Source organism: Capsella rubella, unplaced genomic scaffold (assembly GCF_000375325.1).
Source record: "Capsella rubella cultivar Monte Gargano unplaced genomic scaffold, Caprub1_0 scaffold_1, whole genome shotgun sequence".
Classification (NCBI taxonomy): domain Eukaryota; kingdom Viridiplantae; phylum Streptophyta; class Magnoliopsida; order Brassicales; family Brassicaceae; genus Capsella; species Capsella rubella.
In genome coordinates, this window is record NW_006238923.1 from 5,840,007 (window position 1) to 5,863,022 (window position 23,016).

Genomic DNA, 23,016 nt, shown 5'->3' on the forward strand with positions numbered 1-23,016 from the left:
ATTTAATGGGCTTCTTAGTAACCCTCCTTCATTTGGTCCATTGGGCTATTTGAAAAGGACGAGCAGATTCAGCCCCAGAGATCTCGCGACGGAGACGGAGAGACCGCCGATTCGTTAACAATTTGGGGTAATCGATCATCAAGAAACTCTCACTCGTGTTGATTACATCCACGATCGGGGATTGCATACACTGCTCAAAGGCTATATAAACCCATACAGATTTAAGCATTTGAAAACCCTTTGATCAAACTGAGACAACTGAGCCAATGAGCTAAGAAAGCTCTTTGCAATGAGCACAAACAGAAACCACTGTATATGATGGTATCAGATTTCTAGGGTTCATAAATTAGAAAAAAGAGATACACAGAGGCAATTTCATTCTTCCACTGGAGAGTGATAAAGATCCAATGTTTTAAAGTCAACGACGATACTCAAATCGCAAGAAAAGAAGAAAAGACAAGTGATCGATCATTTCATAGCCTTGTGAACCGAATCTGTAGGCGACTGGTGATGCAATAAAGAAACGTCCCCTTGTTGACTCTTCTGCTCCTCCTTCAGAAGCGAGTTTCTCTCCATCTCACGCCACTTATTGATCGCAAAAGTACATAGAACTGCCAAATTTAAATTCATGCGAAATTGTTGATTTTACTTTTTCCTCGATCAATCTATTTTAGACAACAGATATGAAGAAGCACGAAAGAGAACTTACATCCGGCGCCGACGAAGTAGACCATTCGAAGGATCTTTGGAGCTGGTGGACCTTCCTCTATCATTTCTTCTTCTTATCGCTTCTCTCCTTCGACTCTGCGTTTCTGAGTCTTCTTTTCTAAACAAGTGAAGAAGTGTTTTCCCAACGTCGTCGTTTCGTAGCATTTTGTCAAAATGAGACCTAAACCCGACAACATAACGCAACCCGGCCCGGTTCTCAAGTTGTAGTTCCTTTAAGGAGGATTCTGAAGATACACAAAAACAGATATCCTCACAGAGACAGTAAGCAGGTGTTTTAGTATAATACTCTAAAAGGCATGTTTCTTAAATAACAAACGGAGTGATATTTACATAGTGGGGAACAGTATTACTAACACCTAGCTGGTTGCTACTGTCTGTGAATTACTAACACCTGCTAGTGTCTGTGAGGTTATCTCTGTCAACAGAGTCCGGAAGATTTCAACAAGGCAATGGCCAAAATCATCGGAAATCCTGAGTTAGCTAAGAAACACGGAGGTGAGTTATTCTCTTCTGAGACAATTCTACAAATATTGCTCGTTGATATCTTGAACTCTAAAGAAGACTGGAGATTCATATGCTTCATAGCTGCTTGTATATTGAAACTGGTTCACCAACAATTCTTGAAATAAAGTTAAATAAACATTATGTAGTGTATAGTCTAAAACTCATATGAATGTCGATAGTGTTACAAAACAAGGACATAATCAAACAATGGACCATGGGGTTATAATTCTCTCTCAACTGTTTTAAAAAAAGCCTTCAATTTGAGCAGCACCCGAGTTTCTTCAGAGCAGAGACATCGTTTTTAACTTCGATTTTCTCACCTTTTGGGACAGAGGCATTCCCATCTTCACCAGCTTCTACTTGCTTCTTGCTTGTGATGCGATAAATCTGTGTCAACACCTCTGCAAAAGCATCCTCGACATTTGTAGCCTCAAGGGCAGATGTTTCCATGAAGCAGAGCGATTCTTGTTCCGCGTAGGATTTACCATCTTCGGTAGGAACAGCTAGTAAGTGGCGGAGATCAGATTTGTTACCAACTAGCATCACTACAATGTTTGGATCTGTATGGTTCTTAAGTTCCTTTAACCACCGGTCTACGTTCTCAAATGTTGCACGGCGGGTTACATCATATACTAGGAGTGCACCCACGGCTCCACGGTAGTATGCACTAGTGATGGCACGGTACCTGTGATAAGAAATATACAAGTCTTAAAATTGTGGCGCGACCCAAGAAGAAGAAGTGATATATAGAGCAAAGGAGTCAGTGAAGAGTATTCTTATAAGCTTTTTATGTTTCATTATCCTGAAATGTCTTTATCAAGCTGTCAAGGATGTGCCTACTGATCTGATATCCAACAGTTTTGCCAAATATGATGACTAATTTTGCAGGTCAAAGAAGGCAGTAAAACAATAGTTTCAATGGAGGAACTTTAACTAGTCAAAGACAGCAGGTTCTTAGCTGACTTTCTCATAATAGTCTATAGTAGTGTTCCTGATTCTAGTGATCAACAACCAGAAGTAAAAACATCTTGATCATCCAATTTAAGATTCAATTCAAGCAATCATGGTCCAATTGAGTCAAATCAAAGACTTATTTTCAGAAGAAGGGAGTTTTATAATCTACATTATTAGCTACCTCCATATTCTATCCTTCAATGGTGGTCAAATGCAGTCAACCTCAGAGAAACGTTTTCAGAAGAGAAAAGTCAACGGAAAGACCCTCCAGTATATGGCTGTTAAACACATTCTCTACTCCACAAAAGAAAACAAGAAAAAAAAAAGCTAAAAACAAGCATAGAATCATTGAATGAATCAGTCATTCATAATCACCACACCCTAGAACTAGAGAAGATAAGATCTCATTCCACTCTAAAAACGGTTTGATAGCACAGAGAGATTGAGTGAAAGAGCTCAATTTCGATAGAGTATCATGAATTCAAATAAAGTCAGACAAACGAATTAAAAGCTAACGTCCCACGGTAAGAGTAACCAAAACGATATAGATCTGTGGGAACTCGTTTAAAGGCACTGTTAGATCGAGAACCAAAGTATGGAAGCAAAGGAGCTTAGAGTGATCTCCGGAACAGTGGCTTTTAATCGCAATGTACTCGAGACCAATTGGCACAGAAAGAAAAAAACGAAAATACGCCATAAAAAAAATACCAAGATCTAGCTTGACGTTCGATTTACATAGGAATCAAAGACGAAGAAGAAAATGAAGAGACGGGGAAGAAGAAGAACGAACCTCTCCTGACCAGCAGTGTCCCAAATTTGAGCTTTGATGACCTTACCATCAACTTTTAAGGTTCGAGTAGCGAACTCGACGCCAATGGTGGATTTAGACTCGAGGTTGAACTCGTTTTTGGTGAATCTAGAAAGGAGATTCGATTTCCCGACTCCAGAGTCGCCGATAAGAACAACTTTGAAGAGGTAATCGTAGTCATCTTCCACTCTGTACCCTGCCATCTCCGCCGTCTCAGGTGGTTGCTTCTCCTCAGCGATTAATCTGAGAAATAGAGAGAGAGAGAGACGCAGTGTAAAGGTGTAAACTGAGATTTGAAATAACGCGAAGAAATTGGTAAGGGTTAACGTGACGAGCGGTGACAGTCTGTGATTGTAATCTTAGATCTTGTCCGTTGATCTATCTGTGCGCGTTGGTGATTGTAGTAAATATATCTGTCTAGTTGTTTTACAGTTTTACCCTTAAAGTCTAAAGTACGTGGGAGAGGTTTAAATAAGGTTTGAGTGCCATTAATGTCGATATCATTTGCATTACTGTGTGTTTAAATACATCTCTGTGCCATTTCCCCGGCGAATTGACGCCGATTTCATCTTATGCTTCCTCTCTCGCCGTCAGCTTATCGGAAATCGGAAAACCAAACCTTAATTACAGGTAAAATTTCAGTAGTGTTTGATTTTTCTGGAGATTTTGAGTTGACTTTTAGGCCAACAGATTTGTGTAATTGATCTAGTTCAGTGTTATTTTGCATGATTGAATCTCAGACTATACTCTCTCTGTAAATTATAGTTCAAAGGAGATGGATGATGGAGCCTCTGTCAAAGAGAAGCAAAGGAACTCTGATAGGATAAGCAATTTACCTGATTCGTTGTTATGTCGGATTCTCTCAGATCTCTCCACAAAGGAATCGGTTAGCACCAGCGTTTTATCAAAACGATGGAGAAACCTCTGGTTTCATGTTCCTGCATTGGATTTGGATTCCGGCAACTTCCCAAACGATGATAATGACTTTGTGAGTTTCTTAGATAAGTTTCTGGGTTCTGAAAATGAGCAACACTTGAATAGATTTAAGTTGATCTACGAGGTTTATGAGCACGATGTTTCTCGGTTCAATTCTTGGATCAATGCTATGGTTAGGCGTAGGGTTTGTCATTTTGATGTTCATAGTGATGTGGATGACGATGAGATAGTTAAGATGCCTCCATCTCTTTATTCTTGTGAGAGTCTTGTGAACTTACGTCTTTACCGCGTTGTTTTGCTTCATCCCGAATCTGTTTTGTTACCTTGTGTCAAGATCATGCATCTAGATATGGTCAAGTATGATGCTGATTCGACTCTGGAGAGTCTAATATCAAGCTGTCCTGTTCTCCAAGACTTAACCATAGTCCGTGATCCCAATGATTCTCTTGAAGTTGTGTGTGTGCGTTCCAAGTCACTTAAAAGCTTCACAATAGATTCTGAGCGATGGGAAAGTGAAAATCATGTTGTTGCAATCGATGCTCCTAGACTTGAGTATATGAATCTCAGTGATCACCGATCTGACAGCTTCATTATACACAGTATTGGTCCCTCTGCAAAGGTAGACATTGATGTTCTTTTTAATGTGGAATATAATGAGCCATTGGATACAGATGATTCTTCCAAGATAGCTATGCTCGGTAAATTTCTCACCGGATTATCTACAGTCAGCGACATGATCATCTCTGCTGAAACCCTAAATGTAATATATTCATGGTTGATTCAATAACATTGAAACCTTATGTACCATTTCCTTATCATTATCTCACTGAACACATGTTCTCTCTTTTATTTCTTGCTACACAGGTTATTCATGATTACTGCGAGATTGAACAGCTACCTCAATTTTCTAACTTGTCTCGCTTGCATGCTTACTTCCAAGAAACTTCGTGGGAAATGTTGCCAACCTTCCTTGAGAGCTGCCCAAATCTACACTGTGTTATCCTGGTGTGTCTCATTTGCTTAAACTCTCATGTAAATCACATAGGGATCTAGAATTACAAAAAAACTCAAACTTTCTTTGGTTTATATATATTATCAGGAATTTGATTTGCTACCAGAGACGGATCAGATTGATCTTTCATCTGTGCCACAATGTTTCATATCATCTCTTGAGTTTGCTCACCTGAAGGCCCCATTCACTGTAAGCATGCAAAAGGAAGGGAGACCACTCACAGGAACACCAAGTAAGATGAAATTAGCAAAGTATTTTCTAGAGAATGGTTCAGCTCTCAAGAAACTGACAGTAAGTGAGAGTTTCTGTAACATCATCAACGAAATCAAATCGATCCCAAGGAGTTCTACGAGGTGTGAAGTCGTCATGGAGTAATTGTGCCAGCTTACAAAGTCGTCTATGAGACTCTGCCTAATCCAGTTTTGTACCCAGTGATGTACAGAGAAATCAAAGGGTTGTCTGATTCTGTCCTTTAGTTAACTAGTAATCCCGGAATATTTTTGTTAAGCTTTAAGCTTTTATATTTTTTTTTTGTCCTGATATGATAAATTTTGTTTTTATTACGTTAATCTAACTATTCTATATATGCATCCTAACATCTTCACTATTAGTCTTAACCTTCTCAATTCACCTTAAATAGCTAGCCGCATTCACGTAAATATATATGTGATCGAGGACTCAGAAACCCTATCAGAATCAGGTGACCAGATTGTGGTTGCTTGTTCATTACTCTTTCGGGATTAAATGAGTTCGTATAGGAAGTTTGAGAAAAGAGACCTGTTTGGCGATAATATAATCAGAAAAGGAGATATGAAGATTAACCAATAACCAGATTCTTTGCTTTGTGGGATACAAGATCTCAGAGTCTGCCCTGCTCTAGAAACCCTAACCGTGGACCAGATGTATGGAGTTAAAAAGTCTCGGCTCAGTCTCTGTTGAGCTTCTGTCCGACCAAAAGCGCAATTGGCTACCTGAAAACACAAGTTGTTATGCAAACCCCAAAGCTCAAAAGCTGAACCGTTTTCACCATTAAACTATTAACTATATCTATATGTAGAAGATAATATTCAACCAAATTATATATGGTGTATCTTTATGTATCAAACGTATTTTGGGTTTTATGTTTTCAATAGATATCATTCAACAATAATAGAGAACAAGAGGTATGAAAAGTAATATTTAAAAGCATATATAATTGTATGCGCCATATGGATGAAACTTTGCTATAAACAATTAAACACACAATATATATACCAACAAGAAAAAGCAGTCATAGTAATTAATGAACCACACTGATAATGAGCCATAGAAACAAGAGTTCACCGACTATGATTTGTGAAGAAATTGAATAGCACTTCCTTAAGTGTTCTCTTCTCTTACGGAACATCTCAATCAGGAACTTTCTTTCTTTTAACTTTTTTTTTGTTAGAGATCTCAAACAGGTAAGACGGATATTGGAGATAAACTCAATGACAAACACATTAGTTTGGTATTTTTTATGTTTTGTACTTCTTCGTAGAAGTAAATAAATATTTTGCACTTCTTCATTGACATTTTTGTGTATCAGTGTATAGAAGTGAATTCTGCTACTTTAATATTAATGCTTAATTTTATACTATTTCATAATTTACCAATGAGAAGCATGTAAATAGAAAGAGTTTTTGCCTGGTGTTTTTGGAGTCATAATGGGAACAATGTGTTGTCTCAGATTACAAGAAATGCACTAACGCATATATATGCAATTAGGCATTAATTGGTCCATAAATTACAATCATAAACACTGTATACGAACTCACCAATTTAGTTCATATGTACCTAACCCAAATCAATTACCATTGACCGTCCATGATCTTCGTTCTCTCTCTATATATAGATCCCCTCTATCAAGTATTCATTCACACACACACACACAAAAGATCTAAAACTTTTTATTGCTTCATAACTAATTAGAATTATATCATAAAATCCATTACAGGAAATGGCTCGTCTAAGGATCTTCATTTCAATGATTTGCTTACTGCTTTTGATTCTTGGTTTCGTCTTGCAATCATGTGAAGCTAGAAAGGTTCTAGTGCCTTACAATACAAGCAAGGGTTTGTTTCTTAGTGCCCTACCCAAGGGAAATGTACCACCCTCGGGTCCAAGCGACAAGGGTCACACTTCTCCTCCGGATGACTCCGATCAGCGCATGGTACCGGAAAACCCACCGGAGATTTACCGTCGACTTGGATCAGTCCCTAGCCCCGGCGTGGGTCATTAGACACATTAATTGATTCTCGAGTTTACACTTATATATGTATGTAGGCGATTTCTTTTCATAATAATATCATATATCATATGTACGTCCTGTGAAGAATGTTTGTGTCTGTCTGTCTGTCTGTCTTCATATATGATATGCATGGTAGTTGATATAGATGTGTTATTTTTCTGTGTTATGCGTAATTGAGTGACAATTCAGAATTTCAGATATGTATGTTGTGGAATATTAAAAATATGTTTGCAACTACATGAAGCTAAATTTCAAAAAACACTAAATATAATGAAGCACGGATATATTATAAATTTAGGGAAAATACATTTTCAGTACTACTCTTACGAATTAGTTTTTGGTTATTGTTTCCAGAAATTTTAGGTAATTAAATCATTGTTACATTAACTACATTCGTGAAACTGTATTTCCCCTAAAACAAAGATATGATTTAACTACATTCTTATATTAACTAGATTCATGAGTTCAGGGGGTACAATTTATTTAGAACCTAAATATATCAATAAGAAGTTACATTAACGTTTCATGAAAGAAAAAAAAAAAACATCGCGATCGTGTTATTACGAGAGTGTATATATATGTAGAAGTAATATATTTCTTAAATTGGTGAAAGAAAACATACGTACGCGTGGATAATGGATATATATAAGGGTATCCATGATATATAAAATTCATGGTAAACTAATAAGTTGCACAATAGTCAAGTAGTTTACACGTACGGTGAATATTATACAAGTCCAAAGATTTATACTATTGAATTAAAGAGGCAAAGTATTTACAGCATGTATATAGAAGATTTTGATACATATATATGTAAGTTGTAACATGAACATATGCCGCGCAACTCGAGAGTCAATACAATGTAAAGAGGTTGCGTACGTAAATTAAATTCTTCATGAGGAAACTACGTATATTTATAAGCACTATATAGTCTATATATATATATATATATGGTAGGGCAGTAGGCTATATAACTTGGAAAGTAAATAAATAATTCAAAAGCGTCGCTTTGGCACCTTTGTAGCAAAAGCTAATGCTTTGACACTCGTCTCAATACCCATAGTTTGTATTTGTCTGTTTACGTAAGAGACGTCTTCCTCTGTCCCGTTGACGTTTTTGTTTTAACTTTTATGATATCGCACACTATTATATTATAGATTCGGTCTTCAGGGTTTAACTAAGACGAATGACAAGTTAGAAAAAAAAATTTGGTAAGTGAGAAAATAGACGTGCAATAATATAAGGAACATCATTATTGCTCATCTCCGGGATTATACTATTTAAGGACTAACTTTTTTGTTTTATTTGTGATGAAGCTCTTCTAAGATGGCGCAAATAATACGAGTATAAGTTTAACTAACCAACTAATATAAGATGGCGCCGCTTATCACAAATTCAATGCATGTTATACTATCTTTTAAGTTTTCTCCTGATCATTAATATTAATTTTTAATTTAGGTAGTTTTCCGCTTTTAGTTAAAAATAAATAAATACTAAAGTCTATACAATATATTTAGTTAAAATCCTAGATCCTTAAATATTGGGATTAAACATTGAGCTATTCTATGACTCTCATATGTAACCTCATTGCAGAAGAACGTGCCATCAGATTTGTTTCATAAATTTTAAATTTGACTTGATACATTTTTTATATCATATATATATATGCGTCGAGTTAATATCCCAAACTTATAGTAGGTTAATAAGATTCTATTTGACAAGCTAATAAAGATACCAAATCTTGAATACTGTTGAGAAGACATTTTGATGATGTGCATGTATTTCCAAAACCCAAAGCTAGAATTTTAATCGATCAACAGGTCTTTATCATATAAATTAGTCTATACATATATTGGTAAATTTGCATTATCATAGATTTGTTTGAAACTTATAAACCACGTTAACTTCATTATCAGCATGTGGATCGTACCAATGCGACTTTTATAACATTAGTTCGTCGTCTTAGAACAAACACCCCCCCCCCCCATTATTTTCATTTAATATTCTTTGATATTGATGTATCAACAGTTTACTTCACTTTTACTTGGAACTTTACTAAGACATCTGCCATCTTTATTTGACATGAACACAAAATAAAGTAATCATATTGTCTGGAAGATTTCGTTTTCTTTTTCTGGAAAATACAACTTACAATTAATAGTATATAACATATTGTCCACTTTATAACAATCCTGTTGGCCATGGTATATAACTCTGTATTCTTCTTTTTATAGTACCAAATATATTTAAGTAAAACAGTTTTCATCTTTGTGTTATCTTTAACTATTCTGTAGATAATGTATGTACAAAATTACTAAAGTTGTCATATAATTATTTTTAGAAATCTTGACTAATAAATATGATTCAGACAGTTTACTTTAGAAAGAAAAAGTAAAAAAAGACAAACAACAAAAAAAGGGGGCACGGACGCACGGTTGGTAGAAGAAACAGATAGATAGTTACGGGCCTTATGGCCCACAGTTCTCGATCCAAGAAAGCCCAAAGATGCAAAAAAAAAAAAACGGCGTGCAACTCGTCGCAATGAAATTGAAACAGCATGAGTTCCGCGTAATAGTATTGTAAACGTCGTGCATGTAAAGAATAAGAGACGACACGACGTGTTTATGTAAGACTTAAAATGGCGCGACGTCTCGAGGTATATAATGAGAAACAACTATTTTTGATTCATATGTAAGATGTTTTTCTAGCAAATATTATCCAAGATTTGTCATTGAGATTGATAAATAGTACCTTCTGTTACATATATGTTATATATATAGTATGAATAGTTCTTCAAAAATATTGTGTAGTTACGTATATGATCTTAGCTTTAACCATAAAATAGTTATGGATGATGAAATTCCAACAACTACCACACCTTTGTGGCTCACGAGTATCTCACTTGGGACAGACCAAACATTATGGAGAGAAGAAGAAAAAGAGCAACCTTGTGATTCACGAGATAACGCAAACCATTGTCTCCCCATCCTAGAAAAAAATATCTGTACTTCCTAAGTTATGTGTCTACAAATCTTGTAAACCCTCTCTCTCTCTCTCTATACCCCTATCTCTGTCTATGCTCTGTAGATTTTGCTATGTCCGTTTGTTGTTATCGTCTACGAAGGAAGACAAATAATGGGTTGTTCTAGCTCGAGAACCATAGCAGAGGGTACTCTCTCTCTCTTTCTCTCTTTATCTCATTAGTGGTTAACAAAGATAAGAATTGGATTGAATGAGGAGTCAAGAACTGGCTCACACACATCTAATCTAATTTTTTTCTTAGTTAGTTGCTAAGGTTTCGTTCTTTTACTCTCTCGGTCAACAGATCAAAAGCTTGGAAATTGTAGTTGTTTGTAGATTAACAACTTATGATCCAACTGCTGGGAGCATCTCTTCTGTGGTATATGATTGGATTGTGTTTTGTAGGGAAAAAGGAAAAGATTCGAAGACCAAGAACATGGAAACATCCTCAACCTATATCAAGAGCTGAGCTGACGCAGATGCGAGAAGAATTCTGGGACACAGCTCCTCACTATGGAGGCAAGAAAGGTGGTGCTCACATCTGAAACAAATTAGTTGATATTCTATATATGTAAGAGAGTCGAATAGTTTTTACATTCTAAAGTATAATACATATATGTAAACAGAGATATGGGATGCGTTACGAGCTGCAGCAGAAGAAGAGGATCTATCGCTTGCGCAAACCATAATTGAGAGTGCCGGTGTGATTGTTCAGAACACTGACCTCACCATTTGTTACGACGAGAAAGGTAAAGATACCGAGTAAATCTTTCACTACTTCCACAAACTAGTATAGTACTAGTGTTGAGATGTTGGTTTTTGCAGGTTCCAAGTACGAACTGCCTAAATACGTTCTCAGGGATCCTTCAAACTTGATCCGAACCAAATAGAGAGATTCAAGAAAGTAAACAAGTAAGAACGAGGATAAGGCTTGTGTATGTACTCTTAAGGAATCATGTTTGTTTAAATTAGCTACGTTTTTCTTGTTTGGATACTGCCATCTGTGACTCTGCGGTACGTGAATCTCTGAGGAGTGCAATGGATTACAATGGTCCATACAGTTCTTTATAACTTTTTCCCATAAAGAAGAACCTTTAATTTGATCAATAATGAAACTCATACCGTAATATGACAGTCTTATTGTAATTTACTTCTATCTTGTTACTCAAGATTCAGACTTTTTATCTTATTGTAATGTAATATGGATAATTATAAAGACTAAAGAATCTTATGGAATGATTAAACATGATAATGTTAGAAGAAAGATAACAAATCCTTTCATATTTACATGATTAGTGTAGTTACCCAAAATAGAGACACCATTACACTTAAATCCAAAAGCTTGGTGGGTGAGACAAAACGATGAACAAAGAACCGGAAGTTATAATGGGTCACGTTCCCATAAAGGACCAGACAAGCTTCAATACCGGAAACTAAAACTTAGCTTCTACAGCCGGAGTTATATAACTATAAGTCACGGTCAAGGTTACTAACCAATGTGAGTCAGAATCCGATTGATCAGAACTTCTTTCTTTCCACTGACGGGAAGATTGTTGGCAGTCAAATATGTCTTCAGTTCGACCACAGTCAAGTCCTTCAGCTAAACCAAGAAAACAGAGCATGCGGATGATTTGTTAAGATAGAGAGATCTAAAACGCAATGAAACAAAATGATTATCATTAAGTAGAGATATAAATCTGAGTTCTAGACTGTTGCTTTCACCTTTCCCGTTTTTGCAAGCTCTATATAGTCATATTTCCCGTCATCAGCGTTACCGGCTTTCCGCTTTCTTGATTTATCCTTTGCCCCTGAGTCACTTTCTTCATCAGCATCATCTCCGTAAATCGACTGCTTAAACTGTTCTATTGCTTTTACAACTGCAGGTCTACAAGAAAAACAGCTCATAAAGTTCGCAACATTTTAATTCCTGTGGATGGAATGTTGAAACAGAAAAATTGAAAAGTTTGTTGAAAACCTATTCATTCCTTCTTCGTCAGGAAGTGTTTCATCTCTGGTTTCACGAAGCTCGTTTTCATCCAGTGCAATGGCTTGTAAGATCGCATAGTGTCTCTGCAAAGCTGCAACAAAGAGGGACTTCAATTATTTATATGAACAGTTTACAAATCAGCAGCACTAACGTCTAACAGTGTGTTGGACATACCAGGATTAGCAAATTGACAAACTGAAAAGTCTTTTAACTCTAGACGTCGCATTAGAGCTGATGCCTTTTTAAGCTGATCATCTGATGGACGTGGAGCAGCTACACCAGGTTTTGAATGCAACTGCCAAATATCCCACCAACTAGTCAACATTTAACATAACATTAATAATGTTGGAACCAAGTAATTTTCTAAAAACATCTTTTCATGCCTCTTCGACATCTCTAATATCATTAGCATATGGAAGATATATCATGTTCATCCCTGGTGGCTCCACTTGCCCACCATCACTCTCGATTTCATCCTGTTTGGGTATAAGAAAAAGACATTGGGTAGGTTGATTAACAAAGCACAAATCAAAAAGGAATACAGTTAAAATTCAAGATGAAATATACTTATGCGGAAGAAAGGCCTTAATAGTAGTTCTCTCACCTGAGCAACAAGCGCAACTAATCTCGGAGGTGTAGTGCCGCCATAAAATGCAACAGCAAAACTGCAACACAGCAAGTAATTATTGGTTAGTATACCACAGCAAGTGCTAGAGTGTAATAGTCTGTCTAATATCCAGGAGTTATATTCAACTTTGAGGTCATAGGATTATATTTAATGTGCATACCGTTGAAGCTGTAACATGGATCTATGCAAGGCAATGAATGCACGAGTGCTCCCTATAACTTCCTGCATCAATTAGCTATCAAAAGTAAGAGTCCCCATGATATACAACTGTTTGACAGAAAAACATGCAATTCAAGTCACTTGCGTCAGAACTTCTCAGCAAAATGTTTATACAAAAAATTATAACTCTGTAATTTATAATGACAGTATGGAGATATCTGAAACTCCCTTCTGATCATAGGACACCATTTAGATGAGCGAAAAGTGCATAAAATAAACTGAAATTAATGTTGGTCGAAACTACAAAGGAAATAAACATGATACAGCTATGTAGGGTCCTGAAGTTCTGTAACTACGAGGATGTCCAAATTTAGATAAACAAATTTAGTACCAAAGAGAAGTTCTTTGCTTTTCTAAGTGTCAAAAATTATGAAAATTAGCAGCAGCCAAGATGAATGAGAAGAGGCTAACCTTATCACTTGGATAGAGAAATGTAGAAGGCTTCAAATTGTAATAATCTTTGAGGCAACTAAGTGGCTTGAAACCCAGCAATCTTAAGTGTCCAGTTGTGATTCTTTTTACTTGGGATAGTTCTTCCACTGTAAACATGACATTCTGACTAGAAAGGAGAACGAACAAATTAAAGCCAACTTCTGGTGGACATGAAAGAGAGGGGGCTCAAGTAGAGTGAACTTTAGATTTCAGATTGCCAAGAGATTCACATTTCCGAGGCTGTATTTGATTTCCCTCATAGTTTCTTCCCATTAAATTTATTTTTGTAGTGACAACGAAAATTTAGACATAATTAACAGGAAACGGTCATTGCTTCAATGCTTAGAGAAAACCAGAAACAAACCAGGGTGCTATTTAGAGACTTACTTTTTGTAAGGCTGAATCCGTTTGATAGGATCTTGCATTATGGCTCCAGTGTCCGTACAGATATATGATTTTTCCACCTGCAGACAAGCCCGCACATGGTGCTTAAAAGTTAAAACCCAGACTATACATCTAGAAAATAGGGATCTTTTAAACACTAAAACATGGATGTCAAGGACAACTCTTCATATACAGATATATGATTTTTCCACCTGCAGACAAGCCCGCACATGGTGCTTAAAAGTTAAAACCCAGACTATACATCTAGAAAATAGGGATCTTTTAAACACTAAAACATGGATGTCAAGGACAACTCTTCATATACGATATTAGAAAAAAGTGGACAGTATTCTTCTGAAAACAGAAATGTTCACTTGTAATGAAAGTCAGAAGAACAAAAGACAAGGAAAGGCACATGCTTTCAATTCAGTGGTAGGAGAATTCTGTTAAATTACCTTTACAGGAAGATTAGTAGTAGAGTCGAGCCAGGTTATGCTGCCAGGAATAGCGGGACGAAGTAAAGCGTAACCATTCAATTCAATAGACAAGCCATCACAGATCATAAACGTAATTCTTTTTGCTATTCTCTTGGCAAGTACACGCTTCTTCAGTTGGTCCTTCATGTCCTCTAATCTGCAACAGAGACATTTCAGCAAAAATGTTGTGTGAATCCCTCCCTATAAAGCCAAATTCATATTTAAGAGAAAAATTACAAAGTGGTGTTTTTTGAAGTATTGAAACTTCTCAAAAAATCATCACTACTCTGTCTGAGTGTAATACTATGATGCTATAGGCAACGGAATGACAAAAACATATAAGGAATTTCAACAGACAACAAACAATGAAGGAACATACTTCTGTCCAACTGATGGCATGAACTCCGTAAGTTCATCACTGTTTAATCCAATTAAATCCTGGAAATATGTTGACAGAAAATCATGGAAATATAAATTAAAGATAAAAATGCATGTAGATTCCCTTGGAGTGTAAGGTCAACACAAGAAGTAGATGAGAGATTAACCTTGTAGAAGAGATTTATATTAAATTGCTTATCAGGTTGACTGAGGGGAAGAAGCTCGATTGAGATGCCAAGGTCTTGTGCATCCTTAAGGAATCACCAAAAAGCAATAAAAAGTAAACCCATTAGTCCTTCTACAATTTGATTACCAAGAAACTGATAGATTTCATTGTAAAACATATGTAAGTAAGGGTTGGAACTAAACTACCTTAGCTCTCTGCAACGTCGTCCTTGTCATATCCTCTTTTACAGAGATCCTCATATTCCCAAAAGGATCATCTTCATTAGTGAATAGAAACATGCGCTTATCTGCTGTCTTTGAAGATCTAAGTATGTTTTTGTTACAAAATATTACCAACACAGAGATCAGGTGAGTAACCAAATTGTAATGCACATCACTAACTTGGCACCATATCAATAATAGAAATTAGATTGTTACCCTTTGCGCAGTAATGCTTGTGCAATCCAGAGGGCACTGTAAAGGGAATTCTCCCGAGAATCTGAGACGATACCAGTTTGACTGCCAATCTCCTTATCAAATGATTCTGCACCCAATATATACCTTAGAAATTTTAAGCGTACACAAACACATACATGTATGACCAAGCAACAAAGTAAATAACTCTCTTTAAGCACACTACTCCAACTCTTTAATCTTTGATTAAGTCTGACAACTACCATTGAAATCTCAGGCGCTAATAGCTTGCTCAACCGTTCTTTACTTTAATTCTAACATGTAATGATTCCTAAGAAAGGGATTCGAAACTCTTAGGTTAGCAAAGAATAATGTAATAGAGCATAACAAAAAAAAGGTCAAAAAGATGAATGGATACAAGGGAAATCCGGCAGATATACCTTCTATGAGATCGAATTCTTTAATCAGCCTCGCTGTAGGACGGTCAATACACTCTCTTTCTGGAACATTAAAGACATACACACCATTTAGGTCCTGAAGATTCTTCTTTTCACGCTGCAAGCAACAGCAAAAGTGAAAGACGAAAAAAACAAATAAGCGAAGAGCCAAAAAAGAGAAAGATAAAGGATACAACACATTTAATCGCGCGAAACTTACAGTGTTGAAGAAACATATGGCAATTTCATCATTTGAACGATTAATGATATGAGCCTTGAGTGACTGAGCAATGCAGCTAACAGCAATATGAAAATGACTTTCTTGTTTGTCCTCTTCCTCCTATCAACATCATTTTTGTTTAAGATAAAACATTTTGAGAAAGTATACAAAAATCAAACCTTTCGAGAAAGTTTTCAGCTTAACCCAGCAAATTTTTTTCATATAATCAAACATAAAATTTGAATTCATAAGTTTCTTGGTATACTCACAGAAGGGCAAGTAGAGCTGAACATTTTGGGAGAAGCATCAATTAAATAGACAACAAACTCTTTGGAAGCCTCTTTTTCCTGTGACACCAACAGACAAAAACACTCAGTAATAAGCAAAATCTAATTAGGGTTTCATTTTTGCTTTGACTAAAAAGTCTAAAACCCTGAGAAGAAAAGAACAGGTCAAAACTTGAAAGAAGTCGTTTTCTGGGTCTTCGTCTTCATCTCTGAAAACATCATCTGGGTCCAATTCCATCTCCTAACAGGCAATGAACAGACAGCGATACAGCAACTCAGTCTGGTGGATTAGTAGCTGTTACTCCGGCAAACCTCAATTTTTGTCAGAATGGTTTTGGCACGAACACATTTTTCTTACCAATAGTGCTTTTTTTCCTTGTTCTTTCCAACGTGAATCTTTTTGGGCTGCAGAGTGAATCTTTTCTTATTGGGCTATTATTTGAGGCTTTTTAGGGTTGGCCCAAAACAAACATAGAAGATATACATTAACTAAAGACTTAGAGAAATTAATTAAATAATTCACGGAAATTAAAAATCATACTAAAAATACGCACATGTAAATAAATATATGATTTCATTGTTGGAAATATGATCAGTATGAGAAAAAACTTTTTTATAGATAAACTGACATGTGTATGTGTGTTTACAAAATCAATGCCAAATGATTATAAGTAAATTAATTATTTATTATGATCATATTCAAAGATCATATTATATTAATATGAATAAGATTAAACCATTAAAGAAGTTCCACTTTATAGGGGAAAAAGACTATATTAATATGTTACATCTGTTAATGAGCCAGTGGCTGAAAATATAGATATTCAGAGTTCCTCAAAAAAAAAAAAAAATTACCAAATAAATAATACTTGAATTCAGGATGTAACAGAATCTATAAAAATTCAAGCTTAAGTATCGAATTTATCAAATTTTGTTACTAGACAAACATAGGATTATAAACATTATCCATTACACAATAGTTGAAATTTTATCCCAATGTGTCTTAAGATATTAGAGAAAACAAAAAGCATAAAAAGATATACGTGTGTACATATTAGATTTCATGAATTTTATGTGGAAAAAAAGTTGTTGTAAGATTATAAAAAAAGAGATTGAAGGGTAATTAGTATATTTTAATGACATGTATACAAAGTAAAGATTAGATCACATAATAAGATAATATTCCACCCTCAAAAGTTGAATCTTAGACTTCCTATAAATTTGCAGGAAGACAAGAACAATATTCTTCTCACACTGTCCATCTCATTCTTGAAAATTTTGAGGTAAACAAAAAAAGTTCATACAATTCCTATAAACTAGTTTAATATCCAACCATATTAGCTTTTCATCAAAGAAATAAGTGATTAACATAAGTTAGTTTGCGCAGCGAATGATTAGAATAAATTTTGCAGTTTCAGACATCCATATTATTATTATTTTCTTACAATTTTTCAATTAGTTATGATCAGCTTTTATCAAATAAAAAAGTGAATAACATTTTTTTTTCAACAAAATTTCTCAGTATCATATAGTTATTTTTAGATTTTATGTTTTTAACTTACAATGGTTCAATTAATCGCCTTTTTTGTCAGGATTCGAGTAATCGTTTCTCTAATTTGTACGTAATATATTTTAATTTATTTTACAATCTGATATCCAGTTTCCACACTAGTCGTTTTGTATCTTGCAGAAGAAAAAAACACTGAAACATAAATATTATTAATTAAAGGAAATTTTGTGACTTTTGAGATCATATTTTGTTTAATATAAAGTGGTTTTTGTCATCTTTATGGCGCCCTTATATGAAACTTACTCTCGAGTTATTTTTTTTTTTTTTTTTTTTTTTTTTTTTTTAAAGCTTGAATTAGTTTGGAAACCAAATTGTGCAGATCGTTTGATTACTTTGACAAGTGCTTCACTAAGTTTGAAAGATGATGTTGCGTAATGATGCTGATGCATGTGGTGGTGAAACGCCACGACTCCTTGTGGTGGCTAACCGGCTTCCGGTTTCTGCAAAGAAAACCGGGGAAAATTCTTGGTCCCTGGAAATGAGTCCTGGTGGTTTAGTCAGTGGTCTTCTAGGTAAGTCATGGGAAAAATCTATATATATAGAGATACATCAAATAGAATAACAATAATAATAAGTTTTTATTGGGTATCATTGGATCTTGAAGGTGTAACAGCTCAATTTGATACCAAATGGGTTGGATGGCCTGGAGTTGATGTGAATGATGAAGCTGAAAAAGATGCACTCTCTCAATCGCTAGCTAAAATGGTACGAATTTTATCCAAACGATTAATTATGTCCATGTGTATATTGAATTATTACGAATAGAATGTTAGCTAGTTATCGTAGTTCAAAAGTTATATAATCTCGTATACAAGAGTTATATACAGGTCACTCTTCTCAGTTTCACTTGTTTTAAGTATTTACATGTTATAAGAGTTCATCAAAAGAAAAAAATATCAGTTTTCAGATGAAAACTAACAAAATACTGTATGATGATCACTCTTTATTTGTATTTTCTACATGCAGAAGTGTATCCCTGTGTTCCTTGGTGAAGTTTTTGATCAATACTACAATGGTTATTGCAATGGTATATTGTGGCCGATCCTTCATCACATGGGACTTCCACAAGAAGATCCTCATGACACAAACAAAACTTTTCAAACACAATATGATGCATACAAGAAAGCAAATCGAATGTTTCTTGATGTCATAGTACAGAACTATCAAGAAGGAGATATTGTCTGGTGCCATGATTATCATCTCATGTTTCTTCCTAAATATCTCAAAGAATACAACAACAAAATCAAAGTTGGATGGTTTCTCCATTCACCATTTCCTTCCTCTGAGGTCTACAAAACATTGCCCTCTCGATCAGAGCTTCTTCGTTCGATTCTTACAGCTGATCTACTTGGGTAAAATTTAAACTCTAATATTGTCGTACATGGATGGTTACAAGGAATCATGATTTGATTTGGAACAGAACAGTTTATAATTTCTATATGTCTTTTTATTTATTTTTTTGTTTTGCAGTTTCCACACATATGATTTTGTAAAACATTTCATAAGTACATGTACTCGAATTCTTGGAGTTGAAGGAACACATGAAGGAATTGTGGATCAAGGCAGAGTCACTCGAGTAGCTGTTGTATGACTCCACATTCAATTCCTCAGCATCTTAATTGTACATTGTTTATCAATAACTTTATAACACAACATAAATATCTCTTTTTTTCTTTTGGAATTTTCAGTTTCCCATTGGAATAGATCCTGATCGGTTTATAAGAACATGTAAGCTTCCTGAAGCCACACAGCAAATTAATGAGCTTAAAGAGAAGTTTTCTGGCAAAAAGGTAACAAACTGTAATTTGCTTACAAACTTTTTAGTTTCATGCATGCTTAGGTTTTTTTTTTTTTTTTTTTTTTTTATAAAGAGAGAGACCTTTACGTAATACTTGTGGATGATGTTGTTGACAGGTAATATTAGGTGTTGATCGTCTTGATACGATTAAAGGGATTCCACAAAAGTATCTTGCATTTGAGAAGTTTCTCGAAGAAAATCCGAATTGGCGCGATAAAGTAGTGTTAGTCCAAATTGCTGTGCCAACAAGAAATGATGTCCCTGAATGTAAGAACATTTATATTCTGTTGTGCTTTGTAATGTGTATAAAAAAGATTGATCATCAGTTTTATGAGATTGTGTTTCTTATACAGACCGAAAGCTCAAAAAACAAGTTCATGGGCTTGTTGGACGCATCAACGGTCGTTTTGGCTCTGTCTCTTCTCTTCCAATTCATCATCTGGTTTGTTTGCTTTCTCTCTATGTGTAAACTCATGCATGTTTAATATTTCATGAGTTATATACATTCTTTATAGTTTCTTGATAAAGTTTCTCTCTTATTAGGATTGTTCTGTTGACTTCACTTACTTGTGTGCACTGTACGCCACTGCAGGTAATTAATTTATTTTCTTCATTACATGTGATCATGATCGTTGATGTGGTTATATATTTTTTTGTATAGAGAGATGAGTTTACTTCTTTGTTCTTTTTAGATGTAATGCTTGTAACATCTTTGAGAGATGGAATGAATCTTGTTAGTTATGAATTTGTTGCTTGTCAAGAGGCCAAAAAAGGAGTTCTTGTTCTCAGTGAGGTAACAAAATAATATTGTATTAGTTTTGTGCATGTTTAACTGTAAATTTACTTATCATGCTTTAAGGTTATTAATGTTTAAAGTTACTGATCTCTTGCAAATAATGTTGTACAGTTTGCAGGAGCTGGACAGTCTCTTGGTGCTGGGGCTCTTCTAGTAAATCCTTGGGATGTTACAGAAGTTTCTTCTGCCATAGAAGAAGCCCTAACTATGCCAGCCGAAGAAAGAGAAAAAAGACATAGAGCAAATTTTCAGTATGTGAATATTCACTCTGCTAAAAAATGGGGAGATGATTTCATGAGGTAATCAAAAGAGGAAGAAGAAACCTTAAATTTTCTTGGAAACATTAACTCTTTAATTATGCCAAGCTTTTTGTCTATCTCTACGCAGTGTACTCAATGACAATATATCCGAATCCGAGATGCAACTTAGGGAAATCCCACTTGAACTTCCACAACAAGATATGATTCAACGATATTCGCAGTCTAACAATAGGCTGATAATCGTGGTAAATTAAGCTAGCTTGGGAGATTTTCTTAGCAAAAATATGGTCTTTGTTGTTTACTTTAGCTTCAGTTAATAAACTGTCAAACATGTTTTCAGGGTTTCTATGGAACACTCACTGCGCCAATGAGTAGTGAAACTAAGGAAATGGATCTTAAGCTAAACCCAGAGCTAAAAGGAACACTGAGAGCATTATGCAATGATCCAAAAACAACAGTAGTTGTATTGAGTAGAAGTGGAAGAGACATATTAGACAAAGTATGAACGAATATCTTTCTTTTCTTTTCTTTTTTTGACAAGATCAAATTATATCTTTCTTATTCTATTATTTTTGCTAGTTATCACACATTTATATATGTTTATGTTGGTGACTGATGTGGTACTTATCTATTCAGAATTTTGGAAAGTATAATATGTGGCTGGCTGCGGAAAATGGAAGGTTCCTAAAGTATTCTACTGGAGAATGGGTGACAAATATGCCTCAAAACATGAACCTCGATTGGGTTGATGGTGCCAAGGTTAGTAATTAGTTTTCATATATGATCTTTAGTTTATATAGCTTTCATGAAATCTTTATGGGTTAATTATTTTGTATATTGTAGAATGTTTTCAAGTACTTCACTGATCGGACTCCAAGATCTTTCTTTGAAGCAACCGAGACTTCACTTGTATGGAATTACGAATACGCAGGTGATCCTCATCTCATAATATATAGTTTATTACTTTTTCTAGCTAGCAACATAACTTTTTGTTAAACTATACATTTTCTTAACTATTTTTGAAAGATGTTGAATTTGGGAGAGCACAAGCAAGAGACATGTTACAATACTTATGGGCAGGACCAATCTCTAATGCATCAGTTGATGTTGTTCGAGGAAACCATTCTGTTGAAGTCCATGCCGTTGGTGAGACTAAGGTAAATAAATGTTTTTTAATTATTTTTTTTTTTCGTATTCAGATAAGTATGAGCTACAATATGCAAGATTCGATATATATATTGGTGCAGTTTGGTTTTATAAGTTTTCTACGTTCTGTCTTTGTTTCTTAGGAGACAGAAATGGGTCGTATTTTGGGAGAGATAGTGCATAGAAAATCTATGACTACACCGTTTGATTTTGTCTTTTGCATTGGCAACTTCTTGGAGAAGGTAAAAGCTTTACCATACTAATATATACTAATCAGACTTTAGATTTTATCCGTGATCTGCCTTTTTCATACAAATGGGTCGATAAATTTTTCAGGACGAAGACATTTACACATTCTTTGAATCAGAAATCTTGTCGCCCAAGTTATCTCATGAAACAAGGTCCAAGTCTCCTTCAAGCAATCATTCCCTAAAGAAGAAGAAGAAGGTTTCCTTCAACGTTCTTGACCTCAAGAAAGAGAATTACTTCTCTGCAGCTATTGGACAAACTCATACAAAAGCTCGCTACGTCATTCATTCATCCCACGATGTTGTAGATTTGGTCCACAAGCTTGCAGTTGCAGATCCAACAACAAGAATGACAAACTCATTTTCTGATAGCGAAATATATAAGACTCGCAATGCCAACGCAAGTTCAAAAAGCTCGATCAGTTCTTTCAGAAGAAAGGAATTGGAGAACGGAGACACTGGACAAATCGACATGTAGAAAAAGAGAGTTTCAGTTCTTGGAGTACTTAAACCGTTAAATAAAAACCTTAATTACTAGATCTTGAATTTGTAATATTATCAGCAAATAATATATAAATCTAGTAAAAGTATTAGAAATTAAGAATAAATAACCTTCTAAATGTCTTCTATAAAATGCACATAAAAATTATTGTATGTCCAATGATGCAAAGAGTTGTGATCTCAACAAACAAACAAAACTTATGAGATATTCCTAACTGACACTACCATATTAGTATAGTCCAAAAATCATAGAGTATATATTGCAAATAATTCTAAAAGATTTATATATCTTTGGGGGGCGTGAACCGCTTATTACTTCCTTCGAATTATTTTTTTTATGGGTGAGGGTGTGATCATTCATCGTACTTAACGCATTTGCGCAAATAAAACCAAAAGTAGTTTCCATAAATCAAGTGTGGTTTGCCTTAGCTTTATCA

General features: G+C 35.1%; 7 protein-coding genes across 13 annotated transcripts; 4 read left to right on the forward strand and 3 right to left on the reverse strand.

Moving 5' to 3' along the window:
- Positions 1-272: 272 nt before the first annotated feature.
- On the reverse strand, positions 273-1,036 carry LOC17896824. The gene is made up of 2 exons (XM_006303429.2): positions 710-1,036; positions 273-611 (listed from the first exon to the last, which is right to left on the reverse strand). Exons 1-2 carry the CDS (start codon positions 771-773, stop codon positions 469-471), a joined length of 207 nt encoding a protein of 68 aa, XP_006303491.1. The 5' UTR covers positions 774-1,036; the 3' UTR covers positions 273-468.
- Positions 1,037-1,302: 266 nt separating this feature from the next.
- On the reverse strand, positions 1,303-3,255 carry LOC17899396 (ras-related protein RABA1b). The gene is made up of 2 exons (XM_006305497.2): positions 2,978-3,255; positions 1,303-1,918 (listed from the first exon to the last, which is right to left on the reverse strand). Exons 1-2 carry the CDS (start codon positions 3,196-3,198, stop codon positions 1,489-1,491), a joined length of 651 nt encoding a protein of 216 aa, XP_006305559.2. The 5' UTR covers positions 3,199-3,255; the 3' UTR covers positions 1,303-1,488.
- A 231-nt stretch (positions 3,256-3,486) lies between these two features.
- LOC17897305 (F-box/FBD/LRR-repeat protein At1g16930) lies at positions 3,487-5,553 on the forward strand. Of its 4 annotated transcripts, XM_023789666.1 has the most exons (5): positions 3,487-3,625; positions 3,736-3,983; positions 4,266-4,691; positions 4,796-4,936; positions 5,031-5,553. In XM_023789666.1, exons 1-5 carry the CDS (start codon positions 3,568-3,570, stop codon positions 5,316-5,318), a joined length of 1,161 nt encoding a protein of 386 aa, XP_023645434.1. In that variant the 5' UTR covers positions 3,487-3,567; the 3' UTR covers positions 5,319-5,553. The 4 variants fall into 4 exon arrangements, with proteins under 4 accessions (XP_023645434.1, XP_023645432.1, XP_006307496.1 ...); XM_023789664.1 differs by having other exon boundaries at positions 3,488-3,625; positions 3,736-4,691; XM_006307434.2 differs by having other exon boundaries at positions 3,516-3,625; positions 3,761-4,691.
- Positions 5,554-6,862: 1,309 nt separating this feature from the next.
- On the forward strand, positions 6,863-7,203 carry LOC17897347 (precursor of CEP13). The gene has a single exon (XM_006306431.2). It carries the CDS (start codon positions 6,922-6,924, stop codon positions 7,201-7,203), a length of 282 nt encoding a protein of 93 aa, XP_006306493.1. The 5' UTR covers positions 6,863-6,921.
- A 3,016-nt stretch (positions 7,204-10,219) lies between these two features.
- LOC17897512 (ubiquitin domain-containing protein 2) lies at positions 10,220-11,422 on the forward strand. The gene is made up of 4 exons (XM_006304254.2): positions 10,220-10,381; positions 10,639-10,761; positions 10,860-10,982; positions 11,059-11,422. The coding sequence occupies exons 1-4, from the start codon at positions 10,348-10,350 to the stop codon at positions 11,121-11,123; spliced, it is 345 nt and encodes a 114-aa protein (XP_006304316.1). The 5' UTR covers positions 10,220-10,347; the 3' UTR covers positions 11,124-11,422.
- Positions 11,423-11,461: 39 nt separating this feature from the next.
- Positions 11,462-16,609, reverse strand: LOC17898859 (ATP-dependent DNA helicase 2 subunit KU70). The gene is made up of 18 exons (XM_006306948.2): positions 16,433-16,609; positions 16,243-16,320; positions 15,974-16,093; positions 15,757-15,871; positions 15,341-15,446; positions 15,110-15,227; positions 14,905-14,988; positions 14,739-14,797; positions 14,339-14,516; positions 13,887-13,963; positions 13,479-13,626; positions 13,009-13,070; positions 12,825-12,885; positions 12,604-12,696; positions 12,395-12,515; positions 12,209-12,311; positions 11,956-12,118; positions 11,462-11,833 (listed from the first exon to the last, which is right to left on the reverse strand). The coding sequence occupies exons 1-18, from the start codon at positions 16,496-16,498 to the stop codon at positions 11,723-11,725; spliced, it is 1,863 nt and encodes a 620-aa protein (XP_006307010.1). The 5' UTR covers positions 16,499-16,609; the 3' UTR covers positions 11,462-11,722.
- A 907-nt stretch (positions 16,610-17,516) lies between these two features.
- Positions 17,517-22,681, forward strand: LOC17900902 (probable alpha,alpha-trehalose-phosphate synthase [UDP-forming] 2). 4 transcript variants are annotated; one of them, XM_023790104.1, is made up of 18 exons: positions 17,517-17,543; positions 18,150-18,342; positions 18,435-18,535; positions 18,797-19,182; positions 19,301-19,415; positions 19,519-19,620; positions 19,745-19,895; positions 19,982-20,070; positions 20,172-20,220; positions 20,321-20,421; positions 20,536-20,723; positions 20,812-20,929; positions 21,025-21,183; positions 21,321-21,443; positions 21,528-21,615; positions 21,711-21,841; positions 21,974-22,072; positions 22,167-22,681. In XM_023790104.1, the coding sequence occupies exons 2-18, from the start codon at positions 18,192-18,194 to the stop codon at positions 22,554-22,556; spliced, it is 2,541 nt and encodes an 846-aa protein (XP_023645872.1). In that variant the 5' UTR covers positions 17,517-17,543; positions 18,150-18,191; the 3' UTR covers positions 22,557-22,681. The 4 variants fall into 4 exon arrangements, with proteins under 4 accessions (XP_023645872.1, XP_006306306.1, XP_023645873.1 ...); XM_006306244.2 differs by lacking the exon at positions 17,517-17,543 and having other exon boundaries at positions 18,112-18,342; XM_023790105.1 differs by lacking the exon at positions 17,517-17,543 and having other exon boundaries at positions 18,112-18,342; positions 20,812-20,926.
- The last annotated feature ends 335 nt before the right edge of the window (positions 22,682-23,016 follow it).